We start from the raw sequence: 19,138 nt of genomic DNA on the forward strand, positions 1-19,138 counted from the left end.
TCCCCATTGGAGTCCATAAATTAGACAGCCATATAAGTCCTCAGGTAACATCAGCAGAAAGTATTGCCTTGCTACTGAATTCCTATGGCCAGCTGCTCACAGGCATATTCGAGTACCCCAGTAATGGGGACGAAAGGAGAGCCTGGACGGATCTGAAATACACATCACTCTTGTTAGTCTCCCCTCACGCCTTACTTCTTCCTCACTCTTCTCCACGGGATCCTATGAGGTCAGGTAGGCATGTACACTGATGCTCCTTTCCATCCTATATCAGTACCAAGTATCAGAAAGAGTATGGACTTGCTGCCATTCTCAGAGGCCACCTCTGTACCAGCAAATAAGCAGACATTGCCAGGTAAGGAAACACTATACTGTTTAGCCACTAGAGAAGTCCCTAGCATGGCCTGGACAAAGGCCAGTGACTGCGTCCCTAAACATTCAGTTCAGGCCTGAGCCCAGACTATGGATGATGCCAAGCTACAATTTGCATGTAGGCACCTTGTCTTGCAGGAAAAAACCAGTAACTAGGATGGACTTGGGTTATTTATTGTCTGCTGACCTCAGGGCCAGCTCTTTTTTTCCCCCCAAAAAAAATATTATCAAGAGCAGATACAGCCAGACTCCTTGTCCTCCAAAAATCCTTCACTTTTGCTAACCAGAAAAGAAAGAAGGTAACAGTTCTCACCAATCACATAGCACGTCATCCAGGTTCCCTTGCCAAATACACCTTGGAGAAAACGGAAGATCAAAAATACAGTAAAGTTGGGTGCGAATGCCACTATGATACCACATATCCCAACCCCGAGACAGGACAGCAGGTAGATGAGGATTCTGCCATATCTGTTAAAAAAGGAAAAGAAAGTGAAAAATCATGAAAAGACACAAAGATTTTTTTTCCCCTGGCATCTCATTTTAATGCTAGATGTGAAAGTGCCTTTTTGAGACCAGCTTCGTTCTGAAGGGAGGCTGCCTGAAACTTTGTAACAAAGTTGGCCCTTCAGATATGAGGTACACCTTCATGTCACTAATTTTAAAACTGGTGATGTCCTCACCAAGCCCCTTTTTATTTTAGAAAACAGGTTGATTTTTTGTATCTAAACTATGGCCCATATGTTATAGTTCAGATTTTGGTCCGTTGAAATAAGGACAACTTCCATTGGGGATTTCTGTTTTCACAAATTAGTCTCTTAATAGTAAGTACAACCAGTTCTGTGAAAGCAAGTATTTTCTTCTTTAATTATTTTATGGGATTTCCCAGTGTTTTGTTTAGGTTTAGACTGCTTGTTTTCAAAGTCTGTCTAACATATTCATGAGTCTCATTTTCCAGCAGAAAACATCATTATTAATAGGTGTGCCCAAGGTAAACTGCAATTCAAATTAAAATAAAAACAATCAACCAACAACAAACCCTCCCTGTAGTTTCATGGCAACTGTGTCCTTGGAACACAAATAGAATTTCCATTTTGATCTCTTCTCCATTGTTATTGTTGCTGTTTTAAGAAGAAGAAACTGTGAAAGCTGCTGCAGCTGTTTATCTTGCCAAAAAGTATTTGAGAGAATATTTGTTTGTTTTGTTCAAAAGATTTCATGAGTAGAATTTATATGGGACAAAAATCAGGGTATTTTCAACCAGGTCTGTTCATTTTGGGGCTGTCAAGAAGACAAAAGTCCACTGGTGTGGCTGTAGCACATTCCCCCACTGCTATCCACGTACAGCACTCATAGCTCTATGGTTGCTACATTATGCTTAATACACAGTACTCCTAAACACATTATTTTATTTTAATAATTAGCTGTAATATCTCTACTCTTACACAGTCTTAAAGTGCTAGTCTCACAGCTGCCCAGCTAAACAATGAGCAGAGATATCCTAAGTTAGCTAGTGCAGTGGCATCTTTCCTCCTTACTTTTCCCCTTATTACTATATCCCTTGGAAAGATGAGGTTTTCCTTGAAAGTACTTTTATTTGCTAGTTCAAAATTTGTTATCTGAGATGATGTTTCACGTGATTCTGTAAGTATTCCTGCCAACAAAGAAATTGTACTTTAAATTATTGTTACTATTATTACAGATACCAAAGAAAAATGAAAAAGGCAGAAAGTATTTTACGAACTGAAGAAATATGATCTGCCATTGGAATAATCCGTGGTGCTCTCAGCCAACACATAGGTTGACTACTGTTAATTATCAGCATAAAGCACAAACCACGTTCCTTTACTCTAAGAGCAAGGTAGAGCTTACGGGAGCTCCCTGCTCTGGGGCAGGTCAGCTGCTCGAGCCTGAATATCACCCACACCTTTTCCTTGGTATTCATCCAGCTCTAACACAGCTGTGGACTTGCTGGGGGAAGCTGTGACCTCAGTGGTAAGTGTATGAGTCCAGCCTGTGAATTGAGAGTGTTTCCTTATTGAGTTCCTTTCCTTCTTTCCTCGAGTAGCTGCTTTCTTCATCAATGATGTCTATTAAACATCCTCCAGTAAACAGCAGACCATAACACTCCTCTGAATGCTTCTTTTTCATTTCTGTGTCCTTCTGCCCTTCCTGGGTCCAGATGTGCACAGAAAACATCGGAAACCGCAAGAAAACCTCTTTTCATGACATTTTAACATCCAAACAGGATCAGTAAGTAAAATCACATTAGTTTCCAGCCCAAAAGGAAGCAAAGACTACCTTGCTTTTTTAACCCAGGCTAGCAATGTTTATCCAAAGTGAATTAAACCTTCCAAGTGTTGAAGCATGTTTATTGCAGGTGACAATCTGATCGTCACCTTATTGCAGGTGACACCTCTGATTTCACCTCTGAAAAAAATGTGAAGGACAGCAGCACTTATACAGTACCTGTCTGCAGCGTAGCCCAGGGTGAACGCGCCGGCCAGGAACCCCAGATTGAGGATAGCCTGTGAGAGATCCAGCATCCAGGCATTGCCGCACACAAGGTTATACTGCGGGGACAAGGCAGAGGCATAAATACCTGAGGTGGGTCATCAATCACCCTCAGGGCAAAACATTATACAAACTGCACAAGGCCAGGCAAGAAAGAGGAATGGGAATGGGAAGGAGAATTGGAAGTTCAAATGTGCTTGCTCAACAGCGAGCACCACTGGGTCAGGGAAGCGCAGCCATAGCAAGCAGTCTTCAAGCTATCATGAAGATAGAGGGAGAGCTCCTTCTTGCCCAAAGGATGCTGTGCTTCATACATCAGTTGTCCAGATATGGAAAACAAATTCTCTTTTGCAAACCAAACACAACGCTGTTAAGTATGTTGCCAAGGCAAAGCCATGACTTTGTTTAGTGCAGAATAAGGATGTGCAGCTATAGCCAATGAAAACATCTGCTTGCAGGAAGAATTTAATTGTTTTTCTTAGTGCCTTCTAGATAAAAGCAAAACCATGTGGTCTCTGAGAAAACTTAAAACAGATCTCAGATCAATTTCAGACACATTGAATATGTATTTTCTTGGTGTAGCTTTCCCAGACTTTTCTATTGCTTATACTGCAGTAGCCATAACTCCCTATCATGATGTTACATTGATGGATATCTGAAGAATTCATTAACAGGGATGGGCATGGGGACAGGTGGGGGTGAAGGGAAGAGGGAATTGGGTGAGAGGAAGGAAAACAAAGAGACTAGGAATTAAAACTAAAATGGAATTTAAAATAAATTAGTTATCCAGACAGTATGTCATTGGAAATTACTTTAAAGCTTCTTTAAGAATAAAGAAATACCAACCACTGCCTGCCACATTCTGCAGACCTTATTGGAGTCGGGAGGTTTCAGTCTATACTTGGGGTAACCTTAGGAACAACACAGCTTCAGGATCAAGGGAAGCCACAGACAAGAGCAGCTGCTACGATTTACCCTAGAGACACCCTTTTGATTTCAGGCATGAGCTCTAAGAAATCTTTTTACCACTGCCAAGGCAGCTGAAGCTCACACACTTGTGCTCACCAGCACACGTACCACAATATCCGCTCGGACACTGTGCTTGGATGGGGTGGCCAAAGGGTGGGTTAGAGAGAAGATTCTCTTCTACCACTCACAATTCTTCAGACTCTGAAATTTAGTGCTGTGAGCCCTAGCTCTGTCTTAGCTCATTTGCCTGCTCTAACGCCCAGTGGGTATTGCCTGGGTCTGGGATTTCAGAGGTGCCTGCGCAGGAGACACAGAGAGTACCCAGGCTTGGATATCACTGAGCCTGAATCTGGACCCCAAAATCTAAAGTAATACTCTTAAATGTTTATTTATGCACCTAAATAAGAAACCATTTCTTTCAATATTCTGAACTCCACACAGGTGCTATGCACACTCATTTCTATGGACTATTCTTCACTTTTTGAAATTAAACTCCTCAGTTTTGGTTCCAGATGCACTATTAGCAGTGTCACTGACAGTAACTACAGCAGAATCATTGTTGTTAGTGATGATGATTTTACTGGAAGTCCAGGATTTGGAGGGGGTTGTGGCTTTTTATTTCTCTTGAAGCCACATGTCCGGGAATTTTGTGACTGAGAACTGCAGTTTCCAGCTCTCACAACTGTGGAGAAAAATTTGGCTAGTAACCTTATAGTTCCCCAATTCAATAGATATTCCAACCCCATTGACTTGAAACAAAGTCATGGTTTTGATGTCAACCCTGTTACTCCAGGGAGGCTGACTGGCCACCTTTCATCCAAGCCAGCCCATCAGCATCTGGCTTCCACTTCTGTAAATCTGGAGCAGGAGCTGCAGAAGCCTCAGCTTCCTCTGAGAGGAACAAAACTTGTTCTCAGTTGTCATAGTCAGGGGCTATTGCAATGCTTTCCTAAAATAGCCTGAACAAGGAATGGCACTTTCAAACTTCAAACACTGCTTAACCTCTTGCTTCTTGAAACTATGACAACCCTGGCAAACGATATCAAAAGATGTAACTTTGGAAAGCAAAGTTTTTTCATGAGAATGACCATTCAAAGAAGAATTTAGAAGGCAGTGCAATTGACTGTGCTGATGGCAGAGGTTGGGGCTCTCAGGGGAGCATCGAAGCCACTTGTACAGGGCAATACAGCTTACCAAAAGGCTAAAAACCAGCTACAAGAAAATAATAGTTTCAAAATTACACTGCTGAAGTATAAGAGAAAAAGGAAATAATTACATGAAGATATAGGCAGAGATAGCAAGCAGGAAGAACGGTTTCACATGAGCTCAAGGAAATTTCTCTGATTTAGCCAGAGCTGCACTGAGCTAGAAATCTCACAGGCCACATGTCTGGTCACGGTCCCCCAGCCAGGGGGGGACCGGAAATAATGGAAATGCTGGCACTGCCATTTATGTACCAGGGGACCATATGGACAGCTTCTGGACTTGTATATGCTTGGACAGATATATATATATATATATCGCCTGGTTGGTGGGTCACTGGCATGGGTCCCCTGGCCAGTTTGGCCTGCATTCCAGGTGCAGGTGATACATTCAGGTGCTGAGTGTCACTGCTCAGCTGAGCTTTCGCACCACACAACAGGTCTCCTGGGACCTCAAAGCACAGCACTGGTCTTTCACTCTTGCCTGTCTCACCACACAGCTGCACTCTTCCCTGTGGGTTCTGGTCAGAGCAGTGCCAGCAGGAGAGACCTCATGCTCTGCCATGTGGCTGACAGTCAAATATTTTAAATATTCTGGGAAATAGGAAAATAAAGAAAACTTCTTAGAAACTACGAGCTCTTTCTGATGAGATTAGTGACAATACACTAACTGTACTCTCCCAAGTTAGTCCTGTGCTTTGTTATTTTCTAAGTATTTAAATAACTTCTGGTACAGACCTTTTCTTTTTGATTGACATAGCACCTAGCATTTAAGTCATCAACCTGCTAATGTCCTGCTTTTCGTTTGCAAACATAACCTTTAGAGGGGAATGTAACCTTTAAAAGAGAATTGAACACCCTGCAGAGATCTTTTTTTTGATCCAAGAGGGCTGGCAGAGCCACATCACAACTTCAGCCATGACCTGGTTTGGTTGTGCCTGGTAGTTATCCCCATCTGCATCAGTTGGAGGAAAAGCTTCTGCATCTGTTTACACAGGATTTCAGCCCGTCTCCAATTAGCCAGTAGTCCTCCTATATAATACTCCCTCAAAACATCTCCCATGGCCCTTGCTAGCAGGCTCTATAAAAGGGAGCAGAGTGGTGCCTCCTCTCTTGTTTCTGAATGGCCTGTCCATGCGTGGGCTGATGTTTACCCTCCTACCCCACAGGCTGCTTCTATGCCCAGGCAGATGCAGTCCATGCTGTGAGGAGCTCACCGTCTAGGAGCACTTCCATGCAAATATCTGGTGGCATCAAGAAGTAGAAGAGCTATCCCTGTCAGCAACCATCTCCCACTGTGAGTAATAGGAGATCCCATTCCCTGGAAGTACATATTCTTCTTTCTTTGTTTTCCTCCTGAATGCTCCAGTTTGGCACCCCCGAGGAAGAAGAGCTATAGCTCACACCAATTGAAAATAAGCTGCAGAAGAGATGTGAGACCAATGTCTCGTTGCTGAGCATCACATAAGCCCTGCCAAGCTGGGACACAGCTGAGGTTTCCCTTCAGAAGTGTCACCTCTACAGCTGCAGCAGCACGCCCCTGCTGCTGCAGAATTTGAAACATATTACAGAGAAACATTTGGTAGATTTTAGAGTGTGGTCAGCTTATTCTCCTGTCCTCCCTAGGCATTTGTAGGTGTCTCTCACAGAATCGTCCAGGCCAGAAGGGACCTCCAAAGGTCATCTAGTCCGACGCCCCCGCAGTCAGCAGGGACACCCCCAACTAGACCAGGTTGCCCAGGGCCTCATTGGGCCTCACCTTGAGTATCTCCAGGGAAGGGGCCTCAATCACCTCCCTGGGCAACCTGTTCCAGTGCTCCACCACCCTCACAGTAAAGAACTTTCTCCTAATCTCCAATCTAAATCTGCCCTTTCCCCACTTAAAGCCATTGCCCCTCATCCTGTCGCTGCAGGCCTTTGTAAACAGACTCTCCCCAGCCTTCCTGTAGCCCCCCGCCAGGCACTGGAAGGCCGCTATTAGGTGTCCCCGGACCCTTCTCTTCTCCAGGCTGAACAACCCCAGCTCCCTCAGCCTGTCCTCGTAGCAGAGGTGCTCCAGCCCCCCAATCATTTTAGTGGCCCTCCTCTGGACCTGCTCCATCAGGTCCATGTCCTTCCCTATATTGAGGGCTCCAGACCTGCACACAATACTCCAGGCGGGATCTTACCAGAGCAGAGCGAAGCAGAAGAATCACCTCTCTGGATCTTCCAGCAACACTTCTTTTGATGCACCCCAGGATGCGATTGGCCTTCTGGGCTGCAAGTGCACACTGCCTGCTCACATCCAGCTTCTCGTCCACCAGCACCCCCAAGTCCCTTTCCTCAAGGCTGCTTTATAATACCTCATCCCCCAGTCTGTATTGATACTGAGGATTGTTCCGGCCCAGGTGCAGAACCTTGAATTTGCTCTTGTTGAACCTCATGAGGTTCACCTGGGCCCACCTCTCCAGCCTGTCCAGGTCCCTCTGAATGACATCCTGTCCCTCTGGTGTGTTGACAACACCACACAGCTTGGTGTCATCAGCAAACTTGCTGATGGTGCTCTCAATCCCTCTGTCTATGTCACTGACAAAAATGTTAAACAGTACCAGTCCCAGCACGGACCCCTGAGGGACATCAAACAGCGTCGTCTCAGTGCATGTCAATGCCATGAAGTAAACATTTCTGCTTTCACTTGAACAAGCTCACCCAGGACAACAAAGCAGAAAGGGAATGTCACCATGTTCAGTTCCCTTTCTGCCACAGACCTGAAATTTAATTGCTAAAACATTTACTGTAGCGTGGGGGGAAGGATATAGAAAAGGAATGGAAAGCCTTAGGGATTTTTGCCCCTGATTCTAAGCCTGTTTGTTGACCTGTAAGCAATGGCTACACCTAGACCCTGTTAAAACCTAGCTTGCCAGCTCCTCGTTGCCACCATCAAGTGGGTGAGGTAGCTCAGCTGGCCAGCTCCAGTTAAGGACACGTGTCCTCTTCCTCAGCGTTGCCACGCTCCATGCTAAGTTCCTTGCTGCACAAATGCACGCACCCAGCACAACCCTACAACTTGTCTCCACATTTGGTCCTGTGCTCACCTGCACAATTTCCATCCGCTGTATGACAAAAAGCATTGTGTGCCGGAGCACGGCCTCCTTCCATCTAGGGAGCTGACTGAAAAACGCTGCGCTGCCCGAATTGATAAACAATCCACATCTGCACTCCTTTCCTCTTAGCCTGCGCAATGAGCTGTCAGCCTGAGCAGAAGTGAGGTGCCTCCAACAGAGACAGGCAGCAGGAACCAGCCCCTTCAGGACATCCCCTCTATACTGAAGTTTACAGACTGGGGAAAATCAGTCTCTTTCACCCCAATAGCCTTGCAGCATGGGCATCCATACACTCCTGCTTGGAAATGCATCCCTGTGATGAATGTTTTCCCACCCAGTAGAGGCTGGAACATCAACGTGAAATCCCAGTGCAGATTTACAGTAGCAGTGGTGTGGCTGGAAGGAACTGCGCTGGTGTGCTTTGCTGATCTCTAAAGCAGCACAAACCACCTGAGCGAGATCTACCTGGGATAGGGAAGAGGCATTGGGGCCCTGTAGTTCATTATTGGAGTAATCCCTATAGAAAGGGGTGGGAACTGGCTGAGAGGGGAACAGGCAAAATGCTCGTACATGACTAATGTATGGCTGTGGCAACTTCTCATTTCTTCATAGCTTTGGCAGAAGGCAAACATCTTCCATTGTAGTCTGACATGCAGACTAACCCCAGGCTTGTAATTCCTGGTACTTGAGAGGCCTTTATGGACCAAGCAAGTTTCAAAACACTTCAGCACACCCATCTCTGCAGAAATGCATTGCTGTAGATGACAACATGTCATTAAAAGCTCCTAAAAATGTAGCAACTTTAAGTAGGAGTTTGGAAGCACTTTACTGCCTGTTACAAGTACATTTCAAAGTGATGGATGAAACTCTTTGGTCAATAAAAAGATTCCTCAGCCCATTTACAACAGCAGATTGAGAACCCCCACATGTGTTTTAAGTGGCATTTATACAAATGGCCAAACAGAGGCTGATTCACCCTTTTACTCCCAGTGACAAAAAGGTTAGGGCAATATTCATTATTTAAGGAAACCTGGGGAGACGGAGGCTGTTGCTGCATGTTCCTTATTCGTCTCTGGATAGCTCTTCTCCATCTCCCCTGTCCTCTGGGCTGTCAAACTGCTGTCTTTCACACATGCTTACTGCAACAAAACACCCTGCAAGCACATGCAGTAGAAAGGGAGAAATTAGCAAGGGCACTGTCCTTTTCCATGTCTTGTTTCAAGCTAAGAACTTAACAGGACAAATGGAGTCAGCCTTTACCCTGCTCCTAGGGCACTGTAGCTCAAGGCCTGAGGAACAGTTTAGCTTTGAAAGCTTTGGAGGTTTCTCTCCTGTGAACGGCCCAAGACCCAACCAGTACCTTTGCATCCCTGGCACTCAGATCACCTGGTCTCGTTGAGCCTCCTAGGACAGACCTTTTCTGTCCTTTTTTCTTATGCCTATCCATGGCCAAAACAAGAGGGAAGCAGAGAAGCTTACCATCTCCTAAAGAGGCGAAAACAGCAGCTGTCCTAAAAACAATAAGAAAAACCAAGGCCTGAACCCTCAGTCAGTACCAGCTGGCTCTATGGCAGTGACAGAAACGTAGTCCCACTCGCATAATCCATGCACGGAACTGCTCCAGCCCCTCTCATACTGGGAAAGCTTAGTTAGAGCTTCATAAGAAATTCAACAATTGCTGCTCCTCTGTCTGCCCTTTTTCCCTTTCCCTCCACTGCTTAATATTAATCCCACCATGACAGTGGAAACAAGACAGGGTACTGGCATGCCAATGACAATAATCACACTAGATCAACACTTTGAGGGTGAAACGCGTTGTTTATTGCCTTGGAGGAAGACAGCAAAAGGACCAGCTGTGCTTTCTCCACCCTGAACTTGACCACCATGTTATCTCCTGCTCTGAGGGACTGCAAAACCTATGAGACAAGCATTATTGCCTTGCTTACAGGTCTCTCTGCAAATGCTGTCTGACTATTATTTTCTGAGACAGCTGGCAAGCAGAGGAGTAAGAAGATTTATTCCCAGCAGGTGCAATCGGACACGTTCAGATGATCATTTGTCCACCACAGACCTCACACTTTGGCAATAAACAGTTGCCAGGTCTCAAAATGACATCATACACGGTGTGAAGACTTGCTGCAGACAGGGCATATTGGAATCGGTCCCTTCTGCTGAGCTCCTGCCAAGAAAGGCTGCTAATAAGTCTAAAATATGCCAGCTATGTTGTAACTGCTGATGACCATGTAGACTTCCCTCTTCCTGTCATCTGCCATCACAGGCCATTCAACCTGCAGATGCAGTTGTAATTCATGCACATGCCTCTAGGAGTCATCACCGCCAAAAATGACTAAAAAAAAAAAAAAAAAAAGAAACTTGAGACAACCAACAAGTCAATCTGAGTAATTTAATTTAGTCATTCTGAAAAATTAATTTACTGCAGAATTTGCTGTCTTTTATAACACAGAAATAGGTAGTAGGGTCGATACTGGAACATCCAGTATTCAAAATTGTGCTAGGATACTAGATCTTTACAAAAAAAAAAAAAAAAAAAAAAAAAAAAAAAGGCTATTTTGCAAACTGTCACCAGCCGCCCTGTCACAGAATGCTAGACTTTTTCCACTGTGCCAAAAGTACATAGTGCCAAAGCCCAGCAGCATTAAAAATCCGTGACTCAGTCTTCAGCACATATTCCTCGGGAAATTAGGTTTAGTGATTTCTGTATGTGCTGGGTACATGTGTGTCCCTCACAAGGCTCACCTGGCAGTAGATGGTAGGCAACATGCTTCCTACTTCAAGTCTTATGGAGCACAGGGGGTGACCTGGGCTTCCTTCCAGAGCCCCAGGCCAGAGCATGAGGCTGTGCCGCCCCTGTTGGTCCACTGCAGCCCCCCGGCAACCCTGCTCTTCTGCCTGCTCCATCCACTGCACAGAAAGGCCATCTTTCCCTGCTCTTCTCCCCCTGTAAGAGGTGCTGCTGTCATCAGCCTTCCCTCCCAAGCACCAGCCACCTGCTACAACCAGCATCATTTCAGATGGCATCAGCTGGCACCAGCCAGGAATGGATTTAGCTCGATAATTACCCACTCAGCCTCCCTCTCCAAGGAAAACCTGAGAAGCCACTGGGCTCCATCCCACCACTGACGCACACAGCCGTGTCTTCCAGTTTCACAGGGAGCTGTGCAAGACCCGCTCAGTTAAACAGGAGCAGACTGCACTGGGCCAAGGTCGTCTGCGCAGATCAACCACTTGCGACAGCATTGCGTCGGAGGGGTCGCTGCCAAGTTTTACACATAGCAAGGGATTTTGCTGACATCTCGAAACCTTTACATCATCCCTAGTTTGCCCGACTCCAATTCAGGCGTCACAGTGCTGGGCTGTGTGTGCAGCACCAGTGGACAACTCCTCCTCTCATCCAGATTGCCCTCATGGAAAAGCCTGACCTAAAGCAATGGAGCAGAGACACCCTTAGGCATGTCACTGCAGAGTAGGAGCCTCTCTCAGAACCTGTTAGACATCAAAAGAAGATTTTAAAAGGATATCTTTTGCACTGCTCTTACGCTTTTCACCAGACCAAGCTAATTGGCTTTGCCACGTGTTTCTACTGTGAAAACCTTAATAGGTTTTACTCTTCTCCTCAAATCCTGAAGGAGGAAAGCCCTGGTATGTTCTCTCAGTACCCCAGCACTGACACTCAGGAGTCCCACAGCAGCAGGTAATGCAGTAGGCACCTCAGGTACTGTTTACAAAGCAGTGGGTGCTTTTTATCAGTCCACCTTTCCCCTTTTTCCCCTGATGCCTTCTCTGATGCCACTGTGAATGCCTTTATGGAAGACAGCTATTTAAAACAAGAGAAGGGCCAGCAAGCAGCATGCTCCAGTCAGGCACAGACCAGAGCACTGAAGCCAGGTACTGCAACACTGCAACTCCTCATCAATCAGTCCCTCCAGCCATATCATTTACTTTCTTCAGGGTACTCATAATTGATTGCAATGGCCTGTGGTTTGCCTGCCAGGCCTGCTCTCTGACATGACATCTTTCCCCAGCAAAGGCTTTACTTGCCTGCATTTGCCCTCTGCCTCCCCTGTCACACTGCAAATCCACACCAGATCTGCGCTTGCCATAGCCCTGGAAGAACTTCTTCAGTATCCTGACTTTTCCTTCACCCCCTCTCTCTCTCCCTCCCTGAACATATGTCTTTCAGATTGTCATGTAACTCATCCTTTTGACGTTGGTCAAAAGTGGTCACTTCCACTGTTGATTCAACCAGACATAAAGTGCCAGAAATCTTAAGATAGTTGAAAGAAACAGAGACATTTCTGCATACATGGACAAATGAAGCATTTAAAAGCAGACACACAAGAAAATACATGTTTGATGATTGATTAAACAGAGCATAGATCTGCTTAACTTGAGTCATGACTTGTTAGAGCCTCAGCTGAGTAAAAGGAGACTTAATTTAGTCTGGGATTTAAATTGTCTCTGCTGGATGTGTAACACATTAATAGATATCAAGCTCCTTTTAATAGCTCATCTCAAAACAACTGAGCCAGGACGTCTGTGCCACGATCTTCCTTTTTAGATGAAGAAACTGAGCCTCGTGGGATGTGATTTATCCAGCAAATGTTGCAAAACTGGGAACAGGATGCATGTGCCACAGGTCACAGCCGAGCACCCTCCGGCCAAGGTGCCCCTGGCCAGCAAGAGTGCCTCTAGGAGCAGCAGTGACACTGACGATGGGACCTGCTACCCTGTCACAGGGGATAGATCATCCCAGCCTGTTGCTACTTGCAGACATTTACTCCTTGGATTTCCCGATCTGTGCCTTTGGGAGCACAAGTGGGGAGCATTTCCACAAGCATCCCTTCATCCTGACCCTGGAGGGTGTCCCCAGGAGAAGGGGGGAAGAAGGCGCAAACGGACAAGGTGTTCACCAGAGAACATTGAACCTTTCACTCCCCTTTATTGCTGCAAGACAAACACTGGTTTCATTTTCTCTTAGCTGTATCCAGTGGCCCAGCACTACTGGAAAATCACAGTGGCTTTGCTAGATATACAAACTGCTGCCATAAACGGACTCTGAGCACAATCCTACGGACACAACTCACATGCTTTCACTTATAGCAAGGCTGAAGGGGAAAAAAAAGGAACAAAAAAAGAAAACGGTGGGGTTTTTTAAGCTCTGAGAGGAATGGTTAGCAGAGACTGCCCAGGTAAATGGAACAAGCCCTATCCCCTCGCAGTCCCCTATCAGAGGTACCTCAGATGCAGCAGCATAACCTTCCCACCACAGCTGCCTCCTGTGGTTTACTCTGGAGCCAGGCTACGGCTCCCCAACAGCATTCATCCTCCTGCCACTGTCAGCACGGGCAGACAGACGTCATTCTCAGGGACTGAAGTTTGACACCGGCTCCCTGTGTGTCACTTGGGGCCCTCCAAGGAGCCTTGATTTCAGCAATCACACACAAAAGCCAATCCTGAAACTTTGCTCTAGGGCCAGCCAGGTGCTCTGATTTATCTTCTGATCATAGATCCTGGCTAAAGCTGTACAGGTCGGATGCGGTGCTCAGGCCACAAAGCTGCTGCTCTGAAGAGCCTAAAGCCTGTGAGCAGATCCAGCAGTCCCAGGGAAGGATGGTGGACTGAAAGGTCAGGATAGGCACCACTTTTCAGTTCAGTGTTTGCTCAGGGTTTTGCCCGCTCTGTCCTGCCCCCTGTTTCAGAGGGCACAGCTTGCAAGCAAGCACTTAGTTAAAAACTACAGCAAAAAGGCTCAGGAGACAGGCAGGAGGCAAAGCCTACGGCTGTATTGACACATTTTGTGGTGCACCTTGATGATTTCCCAGCGAGCCCCTTTAAGCACACTTCGTATTGGTGACAGTTACTGTCAGGATGACCTTAAAATACACACTTCTAGTGTGCAGCCTGTGTGCTGGAGCCAGACCACAGCACATCCGCAGCATGATTACAGATTACACAGAGGATCTCCTAGGAAAGCATTTTAAATGGGCTTTCACAGCTTCATTAAAAAGCCACTACATTTGCCAGCACTTGACACTAGTGGTAACAGTCTGCGGTTCTCCAACTCTGACATTTCAGGAAAAGCTGAATAGCTTTGGGCGAAAATGTGTATTTGGGTTTTTTCCTTTAATAAGCATAATCATTTCTGCTGACTCCTGTCAGATCTGAGAAGGGCAGTCTGCCACTAGTGTTTTTTTATTACCTTCAGACTTCAGTACTGGAAATACAGAGAATAAATAATACACAGTGATCCAGATCGTCAAGTGGTATCAGCTACACTTGGGGTTTACACCACCAAAGTTGCTGGCCCAAAATTGAGCACCAGAAGCCTCAGCTGCAAGGACTTAACCCTTATTTTAATCTGACATTCCCTCTGCGACAGAGAGGTATTTGTGTGGGGCGTTTGGCTTTGCGTGGCTTTGGAAAGCCACCCTTCAGATCAGCTCACCTTCCCCTAAAAGTTTGTCGCTGACACTTGATCGTACTCATCGTCCCAATTTGCTTGTGACTCGGAACGAAACCAATCCGGGAAGGAAAACCAGCCACCAAAGCAACCACCCTTGTGGCGGCAATTTCATTTTACTGCTGCAATCACATACTGGGACAGAAGCCACTGGCCGGAGGACGGGAATGTTCCTTACCTCGCTGACGATGGAGGAGTGGGGCTGTTTATAGACCCAGTTATCGTGGCAGGCGGTGAGTGGCAGGTTGCCCACGCTGCCGTTGCCGTAGCGGGCGAGTGGGCTGGCGCAGCTGATGGAGGCGTCCCACACCACGTCCAGCCTCTCGCACCCTCCGCCGGAGGACCCGTTCCCCAAGGAGCGCAAGGGCAGGAGCGTGAAGTTCTGCTCCTCTTCCAGACTCCAGCCGCATCGTTCGCTTAATTCGGCTGCCCCGGGGATCCTGCACCAGTAGTTGCCGGGTGCCTGCCCAAGGAAAACCACGCTCGCGAACAGGAAAGAAAAAGTTACCCCCGTCTGGCAGAGGAGGAAAAAGACCCTCTTTTGAAACCTTCCGAATTCCCCGGCTTCCTTCAAAACCTCATCGAAGGATGGCATTATGCAAGGGCGCTCAGTCCGGTCGGAGCCGTCCCACCGATGGCAAGAGCTCGTCTTCACACTTCCCGGCGACGGCTGGCGCTCCCCATCAACGTGACCGTCTCGCCTCCCCTCGCTCCTCTCCTCTCATGTGCGCCCACACACACGCACACCAGACACGTGGGCGTGCAAGGCCGGTGTCATGAGGAGGGCCGGGATGAGCGGCAGGGGTGCCAGTGGGCGCCGGGGCGGAGGGAGGGAGGCTCAGGGCATGTCGAGCGGCGCAGGGCTCACACACACGCAGCCCCGGGAGCAGCGCGATTTAAAGCGCACAAACATATTGTAGGAGAGGAGGGGCGTGCGTTTCCTATTCATCCCGAATGTTAAACAGATTATGTAATAAACCCAGTTAACTCCTTGGGGGCGGGCGAGCCGCAGATGCCCGCTCCCGCACGTCGGTAGGTGCAGGGGCAAAGCAGAGAGTTAAACGGGAAAGGGCGCCGAAGCCGCTGGCAGAAGGAAAGTTGTCTCTAAGAGAGCTATAAAGTCTTTCCTTTGGCAAAGAGAAATGAATACTGTGGCAAAGTTTCATTACTTCTCCAAAGCGCTGCTTCGACATCTGCACAGATTTCATTTGCGAGAGTCTTTCCTTCCTGCAGTGTAAATAAAGGGAGGGTCACAAACTGCACCAGTCTAAAATCCAGGACTTTTTCTTTTTTTTTTTTAATGTTGGATCTACCTGTTCAAGAAGACTTTTATATGACCTTGTTAATTTTAATTTCACAAAGTCTTAGAAACATTTAAAAGAGAAATGACCAGTTTTTCTTCCTCAGAAATGAATAGAAAACAAGTTATTTCACTTTTCTGTTCAGCTGTTTGTTTGAGTTGCAGGAGAAGTGAAGGGAAAGCCAGCACTGGAGTGCATCTTGTGTGCATATCTTGTACAGAACTCCCTGAATCAGATCTGACATACAACAGCAGGTGTTTTGCTCTTTATTCAGGCTCACAAGGTCTGTGGCCACTCTCCTCTTGCAAGGAGCACAGGGACCACACCTATCTAAGATGTCTCCTGCAATCCCTTGTCTCTAGTTACTTTCAGCTTTGACCACGAGTGTCTAATGGTTTTGAAGCAAAGTACAGTTACTAAAACACTTAGATCCAGAACAATGAAGGCTTTTATTACTACGCAGACTATCTGACATGGACTTTGTAACAGACATGAAGACTGGTGCTGTGGTGAAAGCTCAGCAAAGATGTGCATCGTTAAGTACATGTGCTGCTGTGCTTACATCAGAAGACACTTTTGAGGGAATTTTGACTCCTGGTTATGCTGTTTTGCAGTAATCAAGCTTAGAGGACATGAAGACATCACCTTTGTGTCCAGGTCTGTGCCCGAGAAGATGGGACACTGTCCGATGGCTGGTTTAAACCAAGGGAAACTCTTTTAGAGCTAACTGGGAGGGTCAATCATGCTGAGATGTCAAAGGTGAGATGGTTTATCCTGACAGTTTCCAGTGACTGGGGAGGAGATTCTCTCTGTAGGGACCACCACAAAGACAAATGAATGGGGGCAGAGCCTGATATTCAGCCTGCACGTTGCTCTCACAGCTCTGCTAGAGGCTGTATTGAACCTCTACAGCTCCTCAAGCCTTACCCAATAAAAATGTTATTTTTATCCCTGTTGGATACTAGCTCAATTCTGAATCATAAGGGTTAGTCCCCTGTAAGTGGTGTACCAATGTAACTGTGCTCAGCATTTTACTGTTTCAGAAACCCATTGGTGCAACTACCACAGCCACCTCTCAGCTAATTAGCGGAGCTAGACCAGATTAGGAGTGGGACCAGATTAGAGTGGGAATTCAGTCCCAAAACAAAGCATGGTCTAGTAGCTGGTTGTCAAAATTTCACACATCTCATCCACTGTGCTCTTGTCATGCACAGCATGTGCATCGCTGTCTGCCAGACCTGAGGCCGGAAAACCGAGCAGCCGAGAGAGATCAGCACTGATGTCTGGGAGTCTTCCTAACATTCCTCGCAGTTACGCTGCTGGTCATACAGGCCAGTAAAATCATTCAGTAAAATCAGTTAAAGTGTCTGGCATAGAGGATGCCAATGTGACCTTGACTCCTCAGCGTTCACCCACGTTTCTCTGTCCAAAAAACAGCTTATCAATATTTACCACCATATCAATGTGCTGCAAGAGTCCAGTTTGTCAAAGAAATCTAAAATATCCCAGAGACAAATGCATGAGAGCACGCATTAGTGCTTCCATTCTACAGTAAGCAATTCCCAGCTTCCCTGAGGTTTTCCTGGAATTTCAGCTCTACGTGCTGTGAGAGCTGAACACATCTAAGGATGGGAAGACGATCAGTTTGTATACAAAGCCCGCAACTGTAAGCTCTTTAAAGAATGCCTTTAAATCTTTGAGGACAGATCTCAGGGTCAAACAAACATTTTAAACATTTTGTCCTATATGTACAGTAAAAAATTACGCTCTTTGATATTGGGAAAGAAGCAAGGGAAGAAAGACCCAGGGAAGATGTTGACTGATGAAGATGACAGAAGCAGTAAAAATAGATTCAGAGAACAGAAAGAGCAGGGGGGAAGAGTGAGAAGGCAGCAAGCCAGGGAAAGAGCAGAGGCAGACGTGGTGATGAAAGGGGAGCAGAGAGAAAGAGATAGAAGTACAACTAAATTACAATCCTGAGCATCTTCAGCTGGAGCTCTGTTTAGAAGCCCAAATGTCACAGCTATTTCAGAAACAGAATGAAAACTATGTAGTCTAGAGGGAATACACATATACTCCCTGTACAATCATGGCACTAGACTACCATTTTATCCATCTGGGTGACAGGATGAGACATTTGGATCAATAGGTACTCTGGTTGAACCCAGCAAGTTACAACTTTACTGTAACAACCTGGATAACCTTTGCCAGTGCTTCAGACAAACACTTGCACACCTCCAAGTCCTTCTTTGGGACACTATAAGCAGTGGAGCAGTGACATCAGCCAGTTTGCAGGCACTTGAGGGCACCACCCTGTGTAACAGAACCCTTTCCTTGATAAAATTATGCAGAAAACCATGACCTAGGTTTCGATCTCCTAAGACACATGCCTCTTGTTGAATAAAAGAGGGCCTGGGAACAAGCTTGGGCAGCAATCATCTACTCTCCTGTTATCTCACTGCTTGATACAGCTTCATATTGCACCAAATATTCATCCCCTAGATAAATCTGCCATAGACTAGACAGCCCTAAGCAGAAGGGGTGCAGATCAGTCAGCATCATATCATCCTAGGGCCAGGAGACTACCTACACCGGTCTTTTCTTCAGATCCCCGTGCCAGAAGGAGGAGTAGGGACCTCCACAGACCTGCATTTAGGGATTATCTGTACCCCTGCTAACCGGTGACCCCACAGCAGAGACTGACACAAAGAACTTGACAGAAGTAGCTCAAAGTATGTTGCACAGATCTTAATGCCAAAGCTTGGTTCAGAGCAGAAGATGGCAGGGCTCTAAGCCGTTCTTCACCACTCAGTTCACCTTTCATGCACCTTCAACCCTGCATCCCACAGGTTTGGCTCTCCCATGCAAAAATCATTGGCTTTCCACACTGGAGTGACTCGAGCCCCAGAAACACCACATGTTCACAGGGCTCACAGTGTTACAACATACCTCATTAAGAAGTCAGGCTGGAAACGATGTATGGAGAGCTCGGTTTTGGAGATTAAATAAGTAATGGATGTTTTGAGATCAGAGCAAGACCTCTTCATGGGGCAGTTGGAGATGTTTATACTCCCCTCTCCCACATATGGTAGCATCACATTCCAAGTCAGGACACTAAATTTCATGCAGCTTTTTCTCTGACAGTTCTTGTGTTTTGGTTTTTGTTCCCATTGGTATTTTCCCTTCACTTTATTAATCTTTCTTCTTCCTCTCACCGCC

General features: G+C 46.4%; 1 protein-coding gene across 1 annotated transcript in view; it reads right to left on the bottom strand.

Moving 5' to 3' along the window:
* LOC106893090 (solute carrier family 22 member 3-like) overlaps positions 1–15,486 on the bottom strand; it is a 34,124-nt gene extending 18,638 nt beyond the window's left edge. Inside the window, exons 1-3 of the mRNA XM_014950705.1 lie at positions 14,797–15,486; positions 2,839–2,942; positions 686–840 (exon numbers count right to left, since the gene is read on the bottom strand). Coding sequence (XP_014806191.1) covers positions 686–840; positions 2,839–2,942; positions 14,797–15,213 — 676 coding nt within the window. The 5' untranslated portion in view covers positions 15,214–15,486. The remainder of the gene's footprint in view (positions 1–685; positions 841–2,838; positions 2,943–14,796) is intronic.
* Between the last annotated feature and the right edge of the window lie 3,652 nt (positions 15,487–19,138).

This window comes from Calidris pugnax, unplaced genomic scaffold (genome assembly GCF_001431845.1).
Source record: "Calidris pugnax isolate Ruff unplaced genomic scaffold, ASM143184v1 scaffold24, whole genome shotgun sequence".
NCBI classification, from domain to species: domain Eukaryota; kingdom Metazoa; phylum Chordata; class Aves; order Charadriiformes; family Scolopacidae; genus Calidris; species Calidris pugnax.